Below are 22,352 nucleotides of genomic sequence, written 5' to 3' on the forward strand. Positions count from 1 at the left end.
GCAACCCTAGACATAAAGGATGTTTATTTGGATGTCTTAATAAAGCCCACATTCAGGAAATTCCTGAGATTTTTAGTGAGCTTATCCTGCTTTCAATTTTCTGCCTTGCCGTTTGGGCTTTCTACTGTAGCCAGGGTCTTCACAAAATGTCTGGCTCCAGTCGTCACTGACTGCAGGATACAGGGAGTCCAAATTTTCTCCTACTTGGACGACCTGCTAATTCAAGCAGACAATCAGAAGACCTTAACTCTTCATACTCAGTTTCTTCTGACCCTATTGCAGTCTTAAGGATTTCAGATAAATTACCAAAAATCTCACCTGGCGCCCACTCGGGACATTCTTCCTGGGGTGCAGGAGTAGAACAGACCTCATGAAGGCCGTCCTGCCACCAGACAACTTAGTTTCCTTCACAGACCACCTGCGCTGCGTCCTGCAAGCATCAGAATTGACAGCCAGACAGTATCAGAGACTCCCAAGACTGCCTCTCCAACCACCACCCCCTGTACGCAGGTCATGCATTCAGACGTTTCAGATCTGGATTGGAGAGCCACATTGGACCAAAGACATGCAAGGTGCGTGTGGCCAATCTCATACTCACTGGAGCACATCAATGTCAGAGAGATGAGGGCTATCCTCCTAGCTCTGCAAGCATCCCTACCTTACCTCCATCCAGGCCCACTAAAGATTTTCACTGACAATACCACTGTCCTGTGATATCTCAACAAACAGGGAGGGACCAAGTCCTACCTCCTTTGCAGACTAGCTCTCCTTGTATGGGAGCTAGCCTCCTCACAGGGGATTACCTTCCAGGTAGTTTACATCCCCTCCCTCCACAACATCCAGGCAGACTATCTCAGCAGAGCCATCACAAACAACCACAAATGGTTGCTTCTCAGAGAGGTCTTCCAGGATCTGGTTCACAGGTGGGGTACACCTCAAATAGACCCATTTGCCTCCTCCACCAACACACAACTACCTGGCTTTTGCACCAGGAAACCAGACCCTAAGGCACTGACAACAGATGCTTTCTCAATTCCTTGAAAGGGGAAATTTCTGTACGACTTACCCCCTTCCCTCTGATTCAAAAGGTGCTGCAGAAAATACAGCAGGACAAACCGAAAATCTTGCTGGTGACTCCCTACTGGTCAAGACAGCACTGGTTCCCCCTTTTCCTCCATTTGTCCAAGGGCAGTCACCACAAGTTACTCCCCCCCCCCCCCCCCTCAGTGTACCTGATCACACAGCACAAGGGATCTTCGATGCATCCACACAAGGGATCTTCGATGCATCCACAGTGGCTGTCTCTACATCCCACCCTATGACTGATAGGATTCTGATCCCCTTCAGACACCTGTACAATGAGGATGTGCTCCTGTCCTGTAGGAAGCCAGGAAACCCAACACAAGAAAATCTTATCTAAGTGGAAAAGGTTTTCCATATGGTGCCACAAAAGACAGTTGGACCAGCTGACAAGCAACATTCCTGTAATCCTGTCTTGTGTGAACGACTGTAGACAGGTTTGGCCTACACCTCCATGAAAAGCACACTTTTCTGCAATTTTTGCATGCTTCCCTTTGTATCCATCCTTTGCATCCAGACTACCTTCAAAACTCTTCCTCAAAAGGGTACTTAATTTAAGACCCCCCCCCCCAAGGAAACCGTCCCCTCCTCCCTGGGATCTTAACTGTGTCCTGGAGAAACTCATCCTAGTTTCCTTTGAGCCAGTAAACAAAGCTCCCCTAAAAGTTGCACATGGAAAACTGTTCTATTGGTGTCTCTAACCTCACCCAGGAGGGTCTCACAACTGCAAGCTCTGATGGTTAGCTCACCATTCCTAGTTTTCCACTTTAACAGAGTTACTCTCAGAACTAACCCCTCCTTCATGCCCAAGGTGGTCAATGACCTATTCTTGAACCAGGCCATTCACCTACCAACCCTTTTCCCTAACCCACAGGGGGACAGTGAGAGAGCACTTAATTCCATAGATGTTCACAGACAGCTTAGGTTTTACCTCCATAAAACCAAGTCCATTAGAAAGTCTGACCAACTGTTTGTCTCTTTCCACCCCAGATCCCTGGGGAAAGCAGTGACCAAACAGACCATTTCAGCCTGGATATCCAGGGCCATCTCCTTTTGTTGCACATAAAATGGGAAAACCCTGCAGGGCAATATTAAAGCCCACTCCACCAGAGCTATGGCCTCCTCAGGTGCCTTCTTTAAAGAGCTAGACACCAGTACAATACTGGAAGCTGCCGCTTGGTCCTCAGTGCACACCTTCACCAAACATTACAAGCTGGACCATATCTCTAGGGCTAGGGTGGCGTTTGCCAGGGCTTTCCTTCATGGATTCCTAGAAACTTCTACCAGACCACCATCCCATTCATAGTGAGCGTTGGTACTCACCCACATGTAGAATACTGCAACATTGGAATAGAAGGACATAGAAAAGTTGTGTAAAATTTTACCATAACCATAGATATCCTTCTCTTCCATGTTTCAGTATTCCTTCCCCTCCTGTCAGGTTGTATTTGTTTCTCTGGATGGCACTGGACGGGCTATGGCCTCGTAGGACTGGCTCCGACTGGGGCTTTCTGTTCTCAGGGCTGGTGCGTACAGACGGTCACTTTTATGGCCCATGTTCCTGCTGCCACATTAGATGCACTCTGAGGGACTTTAAAACTTTGAAGTACTGGCAGGACGTACGTGAAAGAATAAGGGTAAACCCACATGTAGAATACTGCAACATAGAAGCGAAGGACATCTATGGTTATGTTAAGATTTTACACCACTTTTCTTTACAGCAATATGCTCCCCCAGTATTTCTGACTGAGTACTATGTGAGAAATTTTTTAAAGTCTGTCTTCTTGTTACTTTCTCCAAAAAATGTTTCGAGTTGCCTCCCCCATGATTTATTAGTTATTTGGCAGTAGACTACATTTTGGTAATTTCAGAGCAAAAAACAAAATATGAACATTTTAAAATATTAGAAGGGTGGAATTATTTTACTGATACTATCTTTTTTGCTTTGAAGAGCTAGTGTTAGAGCACCTTCACAAAGCTGTATTTCGCCACCTTGTGCTAAGGTGCTGTGTTGAAGTACTGAATTGTTGCTTTAATCACAGGTAATTCCTTATGTCATTGAGTCAGGGTTAATAATAATCCTTGCTCCCTGTATCCCTGAATTAGATTAAGTAAGTAGTTCAGGAATGACCACAAGGTAAAGATGTGGCCTTTTAAAGGGCAGGTTGCAGACTGTGTGTTTTTAAACTGGACTGAAATGAAAGTTGTGTAGCAGTTAGCATTGTTGTAAACAGGAGAGATTGGAATTCACTTAAAACATTCAAGTAGTCTGGCAGTGAAGTTTAGAAAATAAAGTACAATGCAGCGACTTCTCTTTGAATGTGCCTTCTATGTGTATCTGCAGACACCGGATAGAAGGAAGATGCTTACTGACTCATGAAAATGTTTGTCAAAATTTGGATCGGTTACAGTCTTGGTGCTCAGAGGTGTAACCAGTAAAGAACATTGATTTGCTTTTTAGATCAACTTAGACTTGCAGACTTAAGCAGTATATTTTTCTGCCCCTGAAATGAAACTGACACATGAATGTTAAAGTGGATGTGTTATGCTGAGTATTTCCATCCTTGAGGTGAAATGTTAAGCAGAGGTCCCATCTGCCAGAGCTGATGGTAGTTCAGGGGGATAGAAAGGATTCCATGGCACTTAACCAAAATGTGTAGCGGATTAATTTACCTGGTGCCCTGGCCAAATTCCTTTAGTTAGTATGAACGCCATCTCTGAAATCCCCTCATAAGATGCCACTTTGAGCTAGTGGTACTAACCTGTCAAAGTGCAAATAAAAAAATTCCCCAGCATTACCTTAACTGGGTTGGGACTCTTTCTAGTGTATCAGTGAATAGCCTCTTAGCTGGTCAGATTTTTTTTTTTTTTAACATGCCAGCAGTTTTGAAGGTGTATAACACTGAAATTTATTGCAGGAGGCATACAGACTATGCAGGAAGCTGCATATGTTGACAAAAAAGATTTGTTTGAACTCGAGCTTTTTACTTCTCGCTCACCCTTGCTCTTTTTTTTTTTTCCTCATAAATACGTTTATGAAATTCTCACATTTTAATCTGTGACTTGAGTACATGTAGATTAACAGGAAACAAACCATAGTGATATTTTTCATTATTTTCATGCATTATACATATATTTTCTTTATATCATTTGTCATTCACTCCACTATTAGATACATTACTCTGTTCCTGTCATCCCTTAAACATCACTCCTCCTGAACATTGTTTGGCTTGCACAGTTTCTCCCAAATACTGTTTATTTCTACATAATTTGCTCCTTCCCTTTTCTAAACATCCCACCTCTAGTACTTTCATCTCCTATACTGTTTTCTGTACAAGTGGTTTAGCTGTTGGTTTCCATTTAGTAATTGTTTTTTAGGCAGTCAGTAGCATTAAACTCAGTAAGGCCTTAATATGTATAGGCAGTTGAGATCCTGTATCCCAGCTCATTACCATAATTTTCTTAGTTAAACCGGTTTGCTTCCCCCAGTATTTCTGACAAAATGCTGTGTGTGGGATATGTAGAATGTGCCAGTGCATTACACCCCCCCCCCCCCCCGAAAAATGTAGATTCCCAGTTACCACACTCTACCATCAAACCTCCAGTATTTGCAGTCTGCTTGAGAAAAAAAATTTGAAGTCTGAGTTGGGTACAAAATACTTCTGAAAACACTTCCAAGCAAAACACTTGTGTATTCTGGACCTTGCTGCATTCTTGGGAGCCATACAGATATTCTCACATTGTTCATTACTGTATTGGCTTGCCATTGTCACTCACCAATCACTTCTAAATTCCTGATTGATTCTCAATTGTCATGCAGTGTTTTATAAGCCCTACTACTTGTCCATTTTTAACAGCAACTTCTGTTCTATAGTCAGTTGGTCTTTCATTTAGCAATCCCACGGTTCCTTTCTCTTTGTCTGTACTTTTCATCAGTCTGTGATAGGGAAGGTAGTTCCTATGGTGGAATCCAAACTTCTGCTTGGCCTCATCCCATTGTATTTGTCCCTTTGCTAATTTTATCGATTAAATTCCTGCTCCATCTTGCCTATTTTTTTCTTTACCCATACATGTCATCCCTTTGGGTGAAGCACTTTTATAGAGTAATTTTTGCTACTTTCTGAATAGAATATTCTGTATGTTGATGGAGATAGTTCTCTTAAGGACCTGTAACCCCCTCCCATTTCATCATAATCCCTTTCCACTTTGATTGCAAACTTTTGTTTGCGTTATACCGATGAGCCTTTAGTGTGAGCTCCCTGGCTCTGCTTCTGTACATCTTCTTTACTATTATCAGTGTCTGGTTTAAATGTTGGTTATATTAAGATGTTTAATCCTAATATTTAATGTTTCAGTTTTGTACAGCTTCAGGATTAATAGGAATTTATTGCTAGTGGCTTTTGTTTCTCATTCTGAAGGGTATTGAGCTTTGCCTGCTCAAAATACCCACTCTTCTTTTGTTTTTGTTGGGAGCTGCTTTTATTGCTTTTTGTTCTTTTTTTTTTTTTGACTAAACTTTTTATTGGAAATAAGTAGACAGTAAGCATTAAAAATATTTGTATAGAAAATGTAAAGCAACAAGAGAAACATAACTGTATACTTTTTCAAAAAAAACTGCACTGATTAAGAGAGAATAAAATTTGACCATACTGTTTAAAAATGCCAGTACTAGAAAAATCTACATTCCAACATTCTCCCAATAATTTTCCACCCCCAAAAAACACAAGGACAAATGGCAATATTTCTTCATTTGGGGCCAGTACCAAAATTATACTGTCCATTACTACCCGTTCTGAAGGTGCTTTTCTGTCTGAACTGTTTGTTGAACGTGGCTATTTTTCCTTAAAAGTATACAATTTTCCGTCTTCAAGTAAATGTTACTCTTTCTCAATGTAATTCTTAATTATAAAAAAAAAAAAGAATGAAAAAGGAAACCAACAAAATGGTTTTGGGAGTTTCATCTCTAACTTGGATGATCTGAAGGAAAACACAGATTTCAAATTGTTAGTGTTTTTTAAATGTTAAATTCTTTGCCAACAGTACTTACTATACATTTGTGTGTATATGGTTGTCCTGTGATATTTTCCTTTCTCAGTTTAATACCTGTTTGTGTTTAACAGAAGTATTTTCCCATCATTTTGTTTAGTTATTGTCTTTAGTCTGGTTTCTAAAGTCTTAGAATTAAGTTTGCGGTCTGGTGTTTTGTATTGTATTTCCTGCTCTGTGTGTAATAGGTGTTCATAGGTTCATAGATTTAGTACTAGGCTAACTACCCTTGCGAGCCATTTTAAGCCTAGCCAGTCATCCCTTGTAAGACTCAAACCCTGCACCTTGTGTTTGTAAAGCAAACACCTGAACCATTAGGCCACCCTCCCAACCCGTGATGGTGTTCTCTGTTAAAGTTAGTGTTCTGCTTCATTGGTCATTTGGGTTTTCATTAAGGGCTGCCTACCACATTCCAAAGATGCTAGGAGTGCCTCTGTGTCTGTGTCTCTACTGAAGTAATCTTTCATGAAGAGCTGATTGTTGCATTATACCTGTTGCTTGATGAGATACGAGATAGTCCCTCCCACACCCCAAAAAAAAAAAAGAATATTGCTGGAGTATGCTGTTTGCCCAAAATATTGATAACTTGGGAAAAACAACTTCTTTGACTGACATGTAATTAAATACAAAGGAATGTGTGTTTACTAAAGCTGGTCTGTGTTGCATATTCAATTGTATATTATCTTTTAAATTAGAAAAACTGACATGTTTTCCACATTGTTTTCATTTTATAGGTCTGGATGAAAGAACAGGATCAGGTTCATGGGGTACGGCTGATCAAAACAGTTCCTCATTTGATCAAGGGAGAGTAAGATAACTTAATTTCTTTAAGCATGCTATGACTTTTATAGTCCCTTGCATATTTGCAGACAAACATAACACTCTGAGTAACTGTAATCTTTACACAGACACTGAGCCTCTTTCTCTAATCATAAAGTTGTGTATTTGTCACCCTGTAGCCACAATTGTATGTGTATATTTGTTCAGATCTGTTTTTGTTGATGATCGTTTTGTCCTTCACTGAACTTGTTCATAGGTAGTTACTAGGCTATCTGCCCAAAGGTATTTATAAGCCTAGCCAGAATGTGTTGGCTTTCGCTGCCCCCTTAGATTAGTTCCCTGTGCCTCTGTCCAGCAAAGCCACTGAAGAGATCCCTGGGGTAAACTTGGTTTCCCATCCACTCATCAAAGTTTCTCTTGAAGAGTGTTCGCGAGGAGCTCTGCCTAATGTAGATTGGAATCTTGTTCCAAAGCATGAAAAGTCTCTGTGACAGTAATCTGTCCCTCCAGCACGTCCTATTTATTGTTGTGGTGAGGTTTAGATCCCTAGAGCGTGTGGCTCGAGTGGATAAGGTTTTCTTTAGGTGGAGCAAGTCCTTCAATTTTCTGGGTTTGACGTGGCCTTGTATATCAGGCAGAGATCACCTCTGAGTAGGCGGTATGCAACCGAGTACAGCTGGAATTTCTTCAGTCGAGCTGCATAGGGCATCTGTTTGAGGCCAGTGATCCTCTTGGTGAGGTACTTCTGTGGTCTTTCCAGCTGTTGCAGGTGTCTTGTAAGGTACATCCCAAATGGGGCGTTGTACTCTATGATGGGTCTGATGAGTAGAGGGACACCAATGACCTCTTTCGATCTGGATGCGAACCCTTTTGTGATTAGGTGGGCCACATAGAAGGATTTTCTAACCACTTTGGCAATGTGATTATCAAAGGAGAGATTACTATCTACTTGGGTCCCCAAATCCCTTATTACGTCTTCCGTATTTAGGGGACTACCATCTATGTGGTAGTTTGTGGGGTACTTTTTTTTTTTTCCAAAGGGCATGCCGATGCACTTTTTGGCGTTTAGCTTGAGGCCGTGATTTTAACACCAGGTATCCATCTCAGTGATACCTTTTGGAGGATGTCTGTGTCAGCCGGAGAGGCAGTTATAACCCCTAGTTTGCAGTAGTCTGCGAACTTGATCAACCATAGTCCTCCTGTGCTTGCCTGTATCTCTGAGAAGTATATGCCGAACGGGAGGGGTCCTAGGACTGAGCCCTGGGAAACGCCACTTGTAACCGATTTAAAGTTGGACCTAGCTCCCACAACTCTCACCATGTGGGTTCTGTCCGTGAGCCAGTTGGCAACCCATCTTGTGACGCAGGGGTTTATGTTCAGGCTGGTGAGCTTGTCTAGAATACCAAAATGGGGAATGGTGTCAAATGCCTTTGCGAGGTCTAGGTAGGCTGTGTACCACCTTTCCCTTGTTAATAACCTTGGTAACTGTCTCAAAGAAGTCCACCAGGTTTAGGAGGCATGATATGCCCTTAACAAAGCCGGACTGGGTAGGGTCCAGTGTTTGGAGGTTCCCAGTGTCTCTGTTAATGAGTTCCATGATGATGTGCTCCATAGCCTTGCAGACCAAGCTAGTCAGGTTTATTGGGCGATAGTTCCTGTGGTCTGTTGTGGCTCCACCCTTGTGGAGCGAAATAACCGTTGCCGTGCACCACTCTATGGGTACTTAGCCTGTGGAGAGGCTGAGTTTGAAAAGTGTGTTTAGGTGAGGGGTTAGTTAGTCTTTGAGCTCGTGTAGGACGCAGCCTGGGACACCGTCTGGTCCCATTGATGCTGTGTTTTTGGCTTTGGAGAGGGCTGTTTTAAACTGAGTGTCTGTGATTTCAGGGGCTCTACATTCTTCTGGTATGGTTATGGGCCCTTTTGTGGGTGAGAGGGGGGTGAAGTTTGCACTGAACCTGTCTGCCAGGATGTTGGCAATATCTGTCTGTTCAGTGTATTTTGTGCCATTCTCCACTAACTCTGAGCAGATATGAGCATTACCACTTAAATTCTTGACATAGCTAAAGAATGCCTTGTGGTTATCTTTGGAGTACTTGGCAATTTTTCTTTCGAAGCTTGCCTTGGATGATTTTATGAGGGATTGTAGTTTCTTGCTGATACTGATCAGGGATGTCTTCCCTTCTTGGGATTTTACTGTCTTCTGTACTAGTTTCCTCCTTCTATTGTATAGCTTGTTTATGGCAGGGGTCCACCAGACTGTTTTCCTTTTCTTGGAGGAGTGAGTCTTGGTTTTGCTTGGGATAGCACGATCCATGCATTCTTGTAGGTGCCCATAAATTGCATTAGTAAAGGATTTTGCAGCTTGGACAGCATTTTCCTTTAGCATGGGTCTTTGAAACTTTCCACCTCGCTCTTAAGTAACGTGAAGTTTGCTTTTGAAAAGTTTTTCATGGTGGTTTCCTTGTGTGGGAGTGGAATGTGGGTATCCAAAGTCATTTGTTTATGGTTAGATCTAGCCAGCGAGGAGTTGACCATCTGTGTGTAACACCGATCACCCATGTTAGTGATGACCATGTCCAATATATTATCTCTGGTGGGAGTGTTGAACAGTTGATCCAGGGAGTTTGACTTTATAAATTCCCTTGCCCGACATTTCCTAGAGATAGTACTTGAGTAGTTCTTCCAGTTAATGGTTGGGTAATTGAAATCGCCCAATATTAGGGTGTTTGGTAGGGGGCGGCCACAGTGGTGCAGTGGTTAGCATTGCTGCCTCACAGCAAGAGGTTCTCTGGTTCGATCCTCGGCTGGGGTGCCTTCTGTGCGGAGTCTGCATGTCCTCCCTGTGGTCGCGTGGGTTTCCTCCGGGTGCTCCGGTTTCCTCCCACATACCAAAGACATGCTGCAGGTTGATTGGACACTCTAAATTGGCCCTAGGTGTGCGTGTGAGTGTGCCTTCTGTGGAAGGTTGGGCGCCGGGCTGGCAACTCGACACTGTAAAACTCCACTGCCATTCAATGTGCGGACAAGGTGATCCGCTGTGGCGACCCCTAACCAGGAAAAAGCCGAAAGAAGAAGAAGAAGATTAGGGTGTTTGGTAGGACCTTTGTTTCCCAGTGTTTCCAGAAACACGGAATGAGGGTCCTGGGACATAGTGGGTGATCTGTAGCAAGCTACAGTTTGAATAGCAGTTTTGCCCGTAAGTTGCACGTGGATGATCTCTGAAGCATCGTGCTGTGCCACTAATCTGGAGGTGTGGGTATCCTTCATGAATGTGGATACACCCCCGACTTTTCAGTCTGGGTTCTGTGGCCGAAATGTATGGTATGAGTTGTAGCCTGGTAGTGCTGGGCTGCTCTCTGGAGCTTTAAACCAGGTTTCTGTTGCTGCACATATATCAATTTTCTCCATACTGAGGAGTGCCTCGAGTGCGTGCATTTTGAGGTTTAGACGTCTGACATCGAGTAGCATTACCCTTAGTTTTTTGTTACTTGTGCTGTTTATGGCGGTGGGTTTGTCTTTTAAGCCTTGCCTAAAAAAGGCACTATGGGGGTGGCAAGAGCCTTGGCCAGTATTCGAAAGCCTAAGGGTGACAGGTGTAAGCTGTCTCTAGCGAAGCAGCGTGGCTTGTCAAGCATGTCATCCTAGGTGGACAGACACTGGATCCCCTTTGAATGACACCAGAAATTTAACCAGTTGTTGAAATTGATAATTTTTTCTTTATACCGTGGTATCATTCTTGGTAAGGGCAGGATGCTATTCAGGGTCATACCGGCCTGGGCTACATGATCAGAGAGCTCTTCCATGTCTCTCTTCATGTAGTCCAGGGAGGTATGGCTCAAGTCATTCACACCAACATGGACAATGACAATGTCATATTTTTATTTGTTCTGGAGTGACCTGAGTGCTTGTGTTATGTGGTGGATCCTGGCACCCGACAGGCAGCTAACAGTAACCTTCTCCTTATTCAGCCTAGTGAGTGGGATGTCAGTGTGCCTGACTGTAGAGTCACCTATTACTAGTATGTTTGTTATTTTGCCATAAGGGCAGTGATTGTGTGGCACACTGGTTTTGTGAAGTATGTGTTTCATGGATGTTCTCAGTGTTTCATTGTTGCAGTCATTACATTTTGGTTATCTGCTTGCAGGTAACCCTCAGTCGACCTGATTAACAAAGTCTTGGGTCCTGCATCAGTTGCTGTCCCTTCTTCCATGACATCAGGGGTATAAAACATGCAGCCAATGCCATTACATCAGTCTTTCTTGCCATGCGGTGCCCGAAGCAGTTCGCAAGTTCCGGTCGGCCGACTCCTGAAATTTTCGTTTTAGAGTTTCAGAACCGAAGTCTTCAACTAAAGCTAAGTACCCCGTTGGGGAAACTTTTTCTTTCTCCTTACCGATGTCAGTAAAAGTTAATAATTGCATTACTTGTGGAAAGCAAATACCTCAAAGATTTTCATTCGTACTGTATTCCTTGCCTAGGCCCTGACCACGACATACCTTGCTGTCGGTTTTGCGCTTTATTTAATCAGCGCACTATCCGTCGTCTGTATATTTTCGCCTCTAAATATTTTGGTTCTCTGTTTAATTATCCAGAAATGTCGTCGGGTTAGCCATCCGACTACCGGGATTCTGAAAAAAAAAACGCAAAGATATAAAGACAGAGACAGGCCGCCAAGGTCCAAAACTGCCGACAACACTTCTCTTAAGCCAGTCGCCTGTTCGCCGGTACTCAGATGCTTTCGCAGCCCCTGGATACCCGCTACTTCTGATATGCAGGCCTCTACCGAGACCCATTCGGAGTCCGGTATGCCGCGAGATGCTTCAACTATGGAACCTGCGGATGTCCCTACCTTGGGTTGGTCTGGAGCCACTGTGCAGGCACAGGATTCTGAGGGTGTATTCAGGCCTAAGGACTTTCATATTAACCCGACGCCTCCTTCTCTTACCCTATATCTCAAACTATGCCTAACAAACCGACACCCAGGCCACATGATTTAGGCTTCTATGCATAAAAAACAAATGATAAGAATGGTTGAAGATCTAATAACTCTAATCAGGGGTAGCCAACCCCCCCTTTCTAAGAGGCCTAGGACTGAAGTGATTTATGAATCTTCTGACCAGGATTCTGTTTTTTTCTGATTCTTCTGATATGAATTTGTCCTTACCTACTTATGAGGATTCTGATGCAGAGGACACTATTCCCTCTGCTTCCCCTTCAGAGGATTTTTTCTTTTGGGGAAACCTTACATACTCTAAGGAAGCATTTCCACTAGGAAAGCCAGGATTTGTCTGATTCAAAAGAAGCTTTGGGATTTCTTATTCCTAACTCAGCATAGGCCTTTAGCTACTCCTCCTGTACTAAACATTGTTGATACTTTTTCAGAATCTAGTTTGGCCCCTGATTCCTTGCCCTCCTGCTCCCAGAAAACCAGACCGATACTACAGGGTTCCTGAGTCACACAAGTTTCTTCTTAAAAATCCTATTGTGGATCCAGAGACCGTTTCACAGGGGCCCAAGGGCATTAAGGATTCTACTGCTAAAAATCATACCCCTTCTGACAGACTCCAGGGATAGATGGAGTAAGAAGGTTTACACTTCTGCAACCTTGGCCATTAGGGCTTTAAGCTGCCAGTTTCATATGTTAAAGTATCAGCAACATGTTATTGGATTGCTTAAACAGAAAATGATGTTGATTCCTGACTGTGTGGAAAATAAAGAATTACAGGATTGAATGCATTCTGCTGGACAAGTTGGAAAACATACTTTGCAATGTGGTTTTGATTAATTAGAGGCCTCTTGCAGGGCTGCTGTTACTGGGTCTGTGCTCAGAAGGCATGCTTGGCTTAAGTAGCAGTCTTTGCCTGATCATGTTAAACCTAAATTGTTGGATGCTGCCTTAAATTAGGAGCGCCTGTTTGGTAACAAGGCTGAGGAAGTTCTTAAAAAGATGGAAGATGAAGCTAAATCTATGCAAACTGTTAAAGATTTCTTACAAGTTCAGCCTCCTAAATTTAGTAGGTACTGGCTTTCTAAGAACTGGCTCTTTCCAGCCCCTTCCAGGTCTTCTCAAGCCAAGCCCAGACATAGCAAAACCCCACAGGTTTCGGTCCCAGGGGACACATGACTAAGCAGTGGGGGGCCTCCACTCCCAAATCTGGGAGTAATAAACCCCCCCCCCCCCCCCCATGGTAAACTGTCCCAATGACTTCCTTTAAAAATTTTCAAGCACTTATCAACTGGCTGCTCCACTGGGGGGGGAAGATTACTCTTCATGCAAAGAACACGGAACTCATTACCCAGGACAAACTGGTTTTAAATGTAGTGTCCCAGGATACAGATATTACTTCCACACGTTGCCAACACCAACCGGGTGGCCAGACCTACCCCCAAATCAGTGGGCAGAGGCCCAAAAACAAGTACTTTCTCTTTTAAGCATGGGGGCTATTCAACTGATACCAGAAGAGGAAAAGGGACAATGATTCTACTCGAGACTTTTCCTGGTACCCAGAAAAGACAATTCATGGCATCCTATCCTGGACCTGTATACTCTAAACACCTTTCTGGAGATTCCAAAATTCAAGAAGCTGACTCCAAGAATTACTTCCTATGCTGGACAAAGATCCCCGGTTGGCAACACTAGATTTAAAAGAAGCATACCTGCACATCCCAATCAGGGAATCTTGCAGAAGATACCTACGCTTCAAAGCAGGCTACACGCACCGTCAGTTCTCTGCACTGCCCTTTGGCTTATCTACTGTGCCCAGGGTATTCACAAAGTGCCTAGCCTCAGTTATTGCGTTTTGCAGGCAATGAAATATTCAAACATACCCATACCTGAATGATTGTCTAATTCAGGCAGAAAACCAGGACATACTTTTGAATCATCTGGCCTTTGTACAAAGGGTTCTAACTTGTTTGAGGTGCACCATAAACAAAAAGAAATCACACCTGGTACCCTGTCAACAAATTATATTCCTGTGCGCAAGCTTAAATACAACTTCCCAGATGGCCTAACTCACGCCTGAGAAACAAATTCATTTGACAACCTACTTCAAACAAGTGGCCACAAAGACCCTGCTATCTGCATGACAAATACTGCAAGCCTTGGGGTTCATGGCCTCCTGCATTCTTCTAATTCCATATGCAAGACTGCATATGAGGAAACTACAGTGGTATCTAAAAAGCTTATGGTGTCAACATTCTCAGGATCTAGAAGCAATGATTCCTATCATATCTTGCCTACGCCTAGAATTCCTTTGGTGGGCAGAGGCCTGCCACTAAAACAAGGGGCTACCTTTCACACCGCCCCCTGCTGCCCAAACCCTAACAGACTCATCAGACTATGCATGGGGGCTCACCTGGCAGGGAAGTGCATTCAGGGCAAATGGAACCCAAGTCAAATGCACCTGTATATCAATCAAAAAGTAATGTTAGCTGTACAGAATGCTGATAGCCTTCAAGGACCAATTCTTCCAGGACAACTAATTGTACATAAACAAGCGGGGGGGGGGGCACACATTCTTATCCCCTCTGCAGACTAGCCATGGCATTGTGAAACACAGCCTTATGCTACCAAGTGCACCTACAAGCTTAATTCCTGCCAGGAAAGTTAAATACACTGGCAGACGGACTAAGCAGAAACCTCATGGACCCACACGAGTGGAAACTGGAACCAAGGATTTTCAACATGTTGACAAGCAAATGGGGGAGCCCAGATATAGACCTCTTTAACTCTCCCCAGAACTACCAATTGGACAAGTTTTGCACAAGGACTCCCCACAAACAAGCCTGGAAATTGGATGCTCTGTCCTTCAGCTGGAAAACCCTATCAGTCTATGCACACCCCCCTTCCTGCTCTCCAAACTAATAAAAATCTAACAGGACAAACCAAGGATGATTTTGATTGCTCCAGACTGGCCACAACAACACTGGTACCCCCTCCTGCACAGTGTGTCATGGTTATCCCCATGGCAGCCTGGCTAATTACATAATCTCTTCTTTACCATCCCTCATTAAACCTGTGATGGATATAATTTTAGAGGCAAGGAGGCCTAGCACTAGAAAATCCTATGCTGAAAAATGGAAAAGATTCTGTGCCTGGAACCAGTCTCAAGGGATGAGCACAGCAGCACCCAGTTTACCTCAGATTTTACAATACTTAACTGAGATGCTTCACAAGGGCCTGTCTTTTTCCTCCATTAAAATCCACGCCTCAGCTATTTCGGCTCATTATAAACAGAACTCCCCCCCCCCCTTCTCTCATCCACTGCTCAAGCAGTTCCTCAGAGGGGCCAAAATTTAAGACCACTCAGGAGAGCTCCAACCCCAGCCTGGGTCCTTAACTTTGTTTTGGAGAAACTCGCTCTACCTCCTTTCAAACCAGCTGCTACTGCAGACCTATAATTTCTTTCTTGGAAAACAGCTTTCCTTTTAGCAATCACTTCAGCTAGAAGGGTATCTGAATTACAGGCCCTTATGGCAGTGAAGCCTTTCATCATCTTTCATGCGGACAAGGTGTCCCTCAGGACCAATCCATCCTTCATACCAGAGGTGGTATCCAGTGTGGTTCTTAATCAGTCCATTCATTTGCCAACCTTTTTTGACAATCCACAGAAGAAAGGGGAATGGATATTGCATTCCTTAGATGTGCACAGACAACTCAGATTCTACTTGGACAGGACTAAACCACAAAGGAAATCTGAACAACCACTGGTAGCATTTGATGCAGGGGCAGAGGGGAAGGCTATTTCAAAGCAAACCATTTCTAAATGGAAAGGCTGTTGCATTCATTTCTGCTATAAGCTCCATGGAAAACCTATCCTCCAGGGGATCAGACCTCACTCCACCAGGGCTGCATCTACCTCTACAGCCTTTCTCAGAGGTGTCCCTACCAGGGACATCCCAGAAGCTGCTACCTGGAGTTCTGTACGTACATTAACCAAGCATTACCATTTGCCAATTTTCTCTAAAGCCAGAGTTGGCTTTGCCACTGCGGTCTTGCAGGGCCTTATATCTGGTCCTAATGCTATCTAAATTCCTCCTCCCAACCACAGCTTTGGGAATCTACCCAAATGTAATGACTGCAACAGTGAAACATGAAGAACATAGTACAGTTGTGTACACTTACCATAAATGTAGATGTTACAGTTTATTCACTGTTGCAGCCATGGTTACCCTCCCTCCAGCCCCCTAACTTCTCTTGGCTATACCTCTACCTTCCTTTACTATGCTTAAAAGCCTTTTTGGTGTATTTGCTTTTTTGTTGGAGTTATATCATTGTACTTTTATATTTAATTGCTCCCCATTAGGGGGACACCTGACATCTGGGGCAAGAAAAACTGATGCAGTGGCGTCGGCTGCATGTTTTATACCCCTGACGACCTGTCGTCCTGGAAGAAGGGACAGCAACCGACGCAGGACCCAAGACTTTGTTAGTCAGGCCGACTGAGGGCTTACCTGCAAGCAGATAACCCAAATGTAATGACTGCAACAGTGAATACACTCTAACATCTACATTTATGGCAAGTGTACACAACTGTACTTTTGTGTTGGGGGTGGAGGTTGCTTGGATGTCTGCTTTGGAGGTCTCTGTTGCTTTTGAAGATTTTTATTTAGAGCCTCAGAGTATGTTTTCGTGTATTTCTGTGTTTTTTGCTGGTGCTGGTTTAATGGGTCTGTGTGAAACTGGTGGTGTGATGCAAGTATTTCCCTTCTCCTCTTGACTGTCTGATCGGGTTGAGAAAGCTTAGCCTCCAGTTTGGCTGTATAATTGTATCTCTCGTATGTATTAGATTTTGGTTGTCGGAGGAGAAGGGTGGTCTGTGTACATGAGGCAGTTGTAACATTGCCTCAAAATGCCCAGATTCACCAGTTGGACTGGAGAGTACACCTGAAACTGCCCTTTGGACATGCCTGGATAGATACAGTCAACTGTTTTACTGAATGGCTGGAAAGGTCGATTAGAGAGCCTTGTCCTTCTGTACAGTATAGGGGGGTCTGGTACTAGGGTTTATAAGTGCTTGCTAGGAGTTTTTTTTGCATGTGCCGGGCTAAGAAATGAATGACTTGTGCTTAAGTAGAAAGTTTGTCTAGTTCCAAGGGAAAATTTGAAGGGGAGACTTTGTGGAGTGGGGAATGCCCTAGCTACTCGGTGCGCAAAACCGGGCAAATGCGGTTTTTATAGCAGGGAAATGAAAGAGAGAGAAATTAGCCCAAAATGGCCAATAAGCTACTAATTTCTGGGCTGAATCCACTCCAGGGACAGAATGGCTGCTCAAAGCTCCCCTCTTTCGCAGGTGAACAGAGAAACTTCCTTCTATCCAAGTAAGATATGGGCAAACAGATATTTGTAACACAGCCCTGAATTCAGCACTAACCTGATAACTGGACTACACTAGCTTAGAAAGGTGGGAAACGAGTATCTTTTTTTTTTTTCCAGAAAGTAAAGCAAATACAATAAAAAACTTTAAATGCACAGAAAAGGATACTTATTGTTATATATCTCAGATCAGAGTTGTAGTCAGTGCCCCTAGTAATAAAGTAGGAAGAAAGACATGCAGTAAAAGCAGATCAATAAAGTACAATTTGCAATTTCACTCCATTATATATATATATATATATATATATATATATATATATATATATAGATATATATATATATATATATATATATATATATATATATATATAGATGTATAGATATATATATATATAGATATATATATGTATAGATATATATAAATAAAACAAACAAACTGATTTAAACAAGTTACCCAATTAACCAGAAAAAAGCTCAAAACTGTGCCCTGTTCCAGCAGTCTTCAATCAGGCAAGTTCTAACTGCACACTCCTGCTACTAGGGTGCAGGGGAACCTTCTCCAAAAAACATGGCCTGGATCAGTGCTCAAGTTATACAAACAAGGTTAGATTCAGCAGGCCTGAATCTGGTCTATGCTACAGCAACAAGGCACACCAATTTCAGAAAGAAACAGTTCAAATAAGCAGGCACAAGTAAGCCTGTGACCAGAAATTTTCAGCTCAGAAGGGCAGAACCAGCCTCTCCTCCCACAAGAGTGCAGACTGCAAACCTTCTTAATGTAGAGTAACTGGCCTGAAGCCCAGGTGCTTAAACCAGAACTAACACACTTTGAGTAGCAGACACTGAATCTTCAATCAGCAATTCCCAGCTTAGAAGGATGTAAGCTACCTGTCTTGCCACAACAGTGCAGACCACAAACCTTGGTGTAAAACAATTGGTATGAAGCCCAAGTGCTTAAACCAAAAGACTTAGAATAACAGTTAAAATTTAATCAGGCTACTTCCAAGTGGTAATTAATAAATGCAGCAGAAATAAATAAAATTGAGTACTTTTAAGAAGAGACAAAAGTAAAGTAAATTAGGAGGAAACACAAGTACAGTAAAAGATGAATAAAGTGCAATTTTTTTTTTTTTTTTTTAGGTTCTTCCTTCCTCTCTCCTTGCACTTTACTAAATGGGTTGGCCTTCTCAAATCTTCTCTCTGTATTAAGCAGAGTGAACACTAGACTCAGAATATGATCTTACTGTACTCTAAGTGAGCAAATGAGAAGGACTCGGGAGGAGTGTTCAAATACAGACATACAGGAGGGGGTGAACAATTCCAGAGCCACCATCACTAACACCAAAACAAGAACAGGGAGGGTGGGTGAGAGGGGAACTAACTGCAGAGAGAGACAACACACTATATTCAGTGAAACAGGTAACAGACAAAATGGAATACAGTACGTTTAAAACTGCAAGTTTGTACTTGACTTCAGCTTCTAATGCAGGTGATTTTGTAGCCTTTATAGCCAGAATAATAAAATCCACTGAAGTAACTGAAAATTGTTTGAAAAGTCAATATCACAGGGTGGTTAAAAAGTCTGTCTTACAAGGTGGGTTTGAAGGGAATAAAGTATTCTGGTGGAAAGTGCAGCATGTTTCATTAAGTTTCTAAACTTAACAGAACTAAGAATGAGTAAAGGTAGTAACAGTAGTGATTTTTCTTTGTCTACTCATCTTTGTATATTTGTTACAGAGTGATAAACATTTCTGTGGAGGTTGAGAAGAACAGACTTTACTTATGAATATTGTCTGTTTCAGTTGGTTTCGTATATATTTTGCTGTTGTAGCAGCACATGAAGTAATATATATATATATTTTTGTACTTTGTTGTTTTTCTTTGAGGTAGAATTTAAATTGTGGGTTTAGTTATTGCATCTTTTATAAGGTCATGATATCCCTGAGAGACAACCCTTCTTTTTTATGCCTAATGTTGTCAATGTTTCTAAACCAGTCTATTAACTTGCTTTCTTCCCAGTCTTCAGAGTAAGGGGGAAGAATTTTGCATTCCCTAGACATTCAAAGGCAAAAATAAGGAAAATTGCAATTTTTATTTATCTGGACAAAACTAAAGCTATACTATAATTTACTTCCCCTGTACAAATGGTGGTTTCCTACCTGTCTGAACTGTTTGATGCTGAATGTAGCTACTTGGATACACTTGTCATTTTCCCAGATTTCATTTGAGGTTTCAGTTCCCTTTACTGGCTTCCCTCAAAGGTTGCAAGATTTTCCTGAATGAAGGCTTTCATGCTAAAACCCATCCATCCTCCTCTAACTGCAAGGAGAGATAAGTCCCCGCGTGTGGCCTAGATGACCTGAGTTTGATTAGTTGCTTCGGCACTTGCTGCAGTCTGTGTAAGGGGAGGAGATGAATAGAGGCTCCGCCTGTTTCCTCACTTAAGTAAGGAAGGGGACAATGCTTGGTGTATTCCCAGTGTTGGTTTTCTGGTGGCGTCTGGGAAGCATTTGGAAAATCCGGTCTTGGAGATAGGTGGGGCTCCTGAGGACATCATTCATGGAGTCAGGGATGTTCCTCAGTAGAGCCCATTGCATGTACACATCACCCCTCCTAACTAAGTAGAGTATGTGGATATGGAGTTGGGGCTTTGGATCCTCTAACCACTGTACAGAAACAGAAGAGCCAAATTTAGCATGATGGCCGCTCTTGTTGCTGTATTCTGAAGCCACTTAGTGTTAGTTCAGCCTCTGAAGTTACTTCGACAGACGTCATCCTAGTGAGGGAGAGAACAAAGCCTTGCCCTTGTGCATATGGGATACTGTAAAACATAACTGTTTTGTCTTGGTTTGGTCCCACACTAAGCAGGTGAGAGAACTGGGGCTGGCACCAGCAAAGGTTGGAGCTGCAGAGGAGGATTAATGTCAGTGGTGGCTTTGCATGACAGTAAGAATAAAACATGTACAGGCCTGGAGCTTGTTGAAGTAGATGATGCAGTTGGAAAATTAGGGACCTTGGCCAACTTAAAAAAAAAAAAAAAAAGTCATTATTCTAGCAAGCTAATTAGCAGACTTAACATTTCTGTCTCAGAAAAAAATATCTTTAGCGGCCATTACTTCAACATATGGAATTAGTAATTTTCATTCAAGCTCACCTGTCTCGTCTTCCTTAGAATGTGTTCTGGACAAATCCTGTATTTTATGTTCATAGTAGTACCTAAACCAAATGTGAATCAGTGCATCAGCATTCCAGTCTTTCACAGCCTATTCCAGCCAAGAGTAGTAGTTGGCCTGCTGTTTTGCTTTTTGCTATGCTAAACATAGAAAACCTCTGTTGGCAACATCAAAGGTTCATTTTATCAGAGGTACCACTTAAAAAGCTTTCTAGTGCAGCATGGCAGGGGGGCAACATCTGTGCATCATCTGAGTGGTCAACTTTAAATGGCTTTGCAAAACACTGTAAGCTGGTCATATCTAGTTCACACACTACTTTTTGCGTTGCAGTTATCGGGGATAGTTTTTCATGATTGTGGATGCCCTGAAGGATTTGCTAGGAACTCTGTCCTTGTCTTACAGGGTCTGTATTTCTTCTTTGCTCTAAATATAGAGTTCTGTGGGTTTGGTTAATTTTCAATAGCATTGTCTTCCTCCATCCATCTGATGTTTTTGTACTTCATTTTCCTTTTTTTTTTTTTTTTTTTTTTTTTTTTACTGTTTTTGAACTCATGCTAGTGCTTTTACTGAAGAACTAGAGATTGAAGAATATGTGGTTCAAGATGGGAATGTGGATGCCTTTGAGTGGAAAAGTTCTGTTTTGCAGTCCTAATAACTGCAGTGCATCATCTTGTTCTTTAAGCAAATTCACTACTACTTACAGGTCTACTATTACTGTAAATGTGACCCTGACCTTTAAGCCAGTCCTTCAGGATGCCATCAGGGCAACTTGACAACATCCTGGATGTTAATCATGTTTCACTGTTGCAGTCATTACACTTGGGTTATCCTGCTGTCAGGCTACCTGCAGTCGGCCTGAATTCCAAAGTCCTGGTCCAGCGTCGGTTGCTGTCGCCTCTTCCCTGACGTCAGTGCGCCAGGGGTATAAAAGATGCAGCAGACGCCATTTTCTTCAGTCTTTCTTGCTGCGCGGTGCCCAAAGCAAAAGCAGTTCGCAGTTGGCCTGAATTCCAAAGTCCTGGTCTGGCGTCTGTTGCTGTCGCCTCTTCCCTGACATCAGTGTGCCAGGGGTATAAAACATGCAGCAGACGCCATTTTCTTCAGTCTTTCTTGCCGTGCAGTGCCTGAAGCAAAAGCAGTTCGCAGGTGCCGGTCGGCCGACTCCTGAGATTTCCAAATTGAATTTCAGATCCGAAGACTTTAATAAAGCTAAGTACCCCATTTGGGAAACTTTTTTCTTGCTCCAGACCGATGTTAGAAAAAGTTAACAATTGTATTTCTTGCGGGAAGCAAATGCCTCATAAGGATTTTCATTCTTACTGTTTTCCTTGCCTAGGCCCAGACCACAGCGTTGCTAACTGTCAGATGTTCTTCATTCCACATTGCTGCAGTCCTAACCATTGGGGTAGTCCGCTGTCCAGTCGGCCCGAATACCAAAGTATATGGCTGACGTCGGTCAAGGCGCATTAGACTGATGTCAGGACGTCAGGGTACTAATGCGCATGACCGACGTCATATCCTCAGTCTTTTTTGCCGCATGGTCCGATGCAGAAGCAGTTTTGCGAGTGCAGGTTGGCGTTCTGAAAAATTTCCGAAGTCGGAGTTTCAGACCGAATCAAAGTTGGCTAAGTACCCCGTTGGGGAACATTTTGGTTTTTTCTTGCCTCAGTATTTAACCGGATGTCAGAAAAAGTGAATAACTGTATTTCTTGTGGGAAGCAGATACCTCATAGGGATTACCATACTTTGTGTATACCTTGTTTAGGGCCTGAGCACGACGTTGTTGGTTGCCGCTCTTGTGCTAGATTTAACAAACGCACTATTAAGAGAAGGTTAGACTGTGCCAGGTTAGTGTTTGGGAAGCGTAATTATAAAATGCCGCCGGATGCTCCGGCCGCTTCGGCCCAAAAGCGCAAGGACAAAACAGCAAAGCCTAGGGTTGATGAACCGCAGTC

General features: G+C 42.9%; 1 protein-coding gene across 1 annotated transcript in view; it reads left to right on the forward strand.

Moving 5' to 3' along the window:
- The window catches only part of TCF3 (transcription factor 3), a 2,378,933-nt gene that overhangs the window by 232,169 nt on the left and 2,124,412 nt on the right, over positions 1-22,352 (forward strand). The window contains exon 4 of the mRNA XM_044054828.1: positions 6,861-6,934. Coding sequence (XP_043910763.1) covers positions 6,861-6,934 — 74 coding nt within the window. The remainder of the gene's footprint in view (positions 1-6,860; positions 6,935-22,352) is intronic.

The sequence above is a fragment of the Protopterus annectens genome, chromosome 13.part0 (genome assembly GCF_019279795.1).
Source record: "Protopterus annectens isolate FY-2018-M chromosome 13.part0, PAN1.0, whole genome shotgun sequence".
NCBI classification, from domain to species: domain Eukaryota; kingdom Metazoa; phylum Chordata; order Ceratodontiformes; family Protopteridae; genus Protopterus; species Protopterus annectens.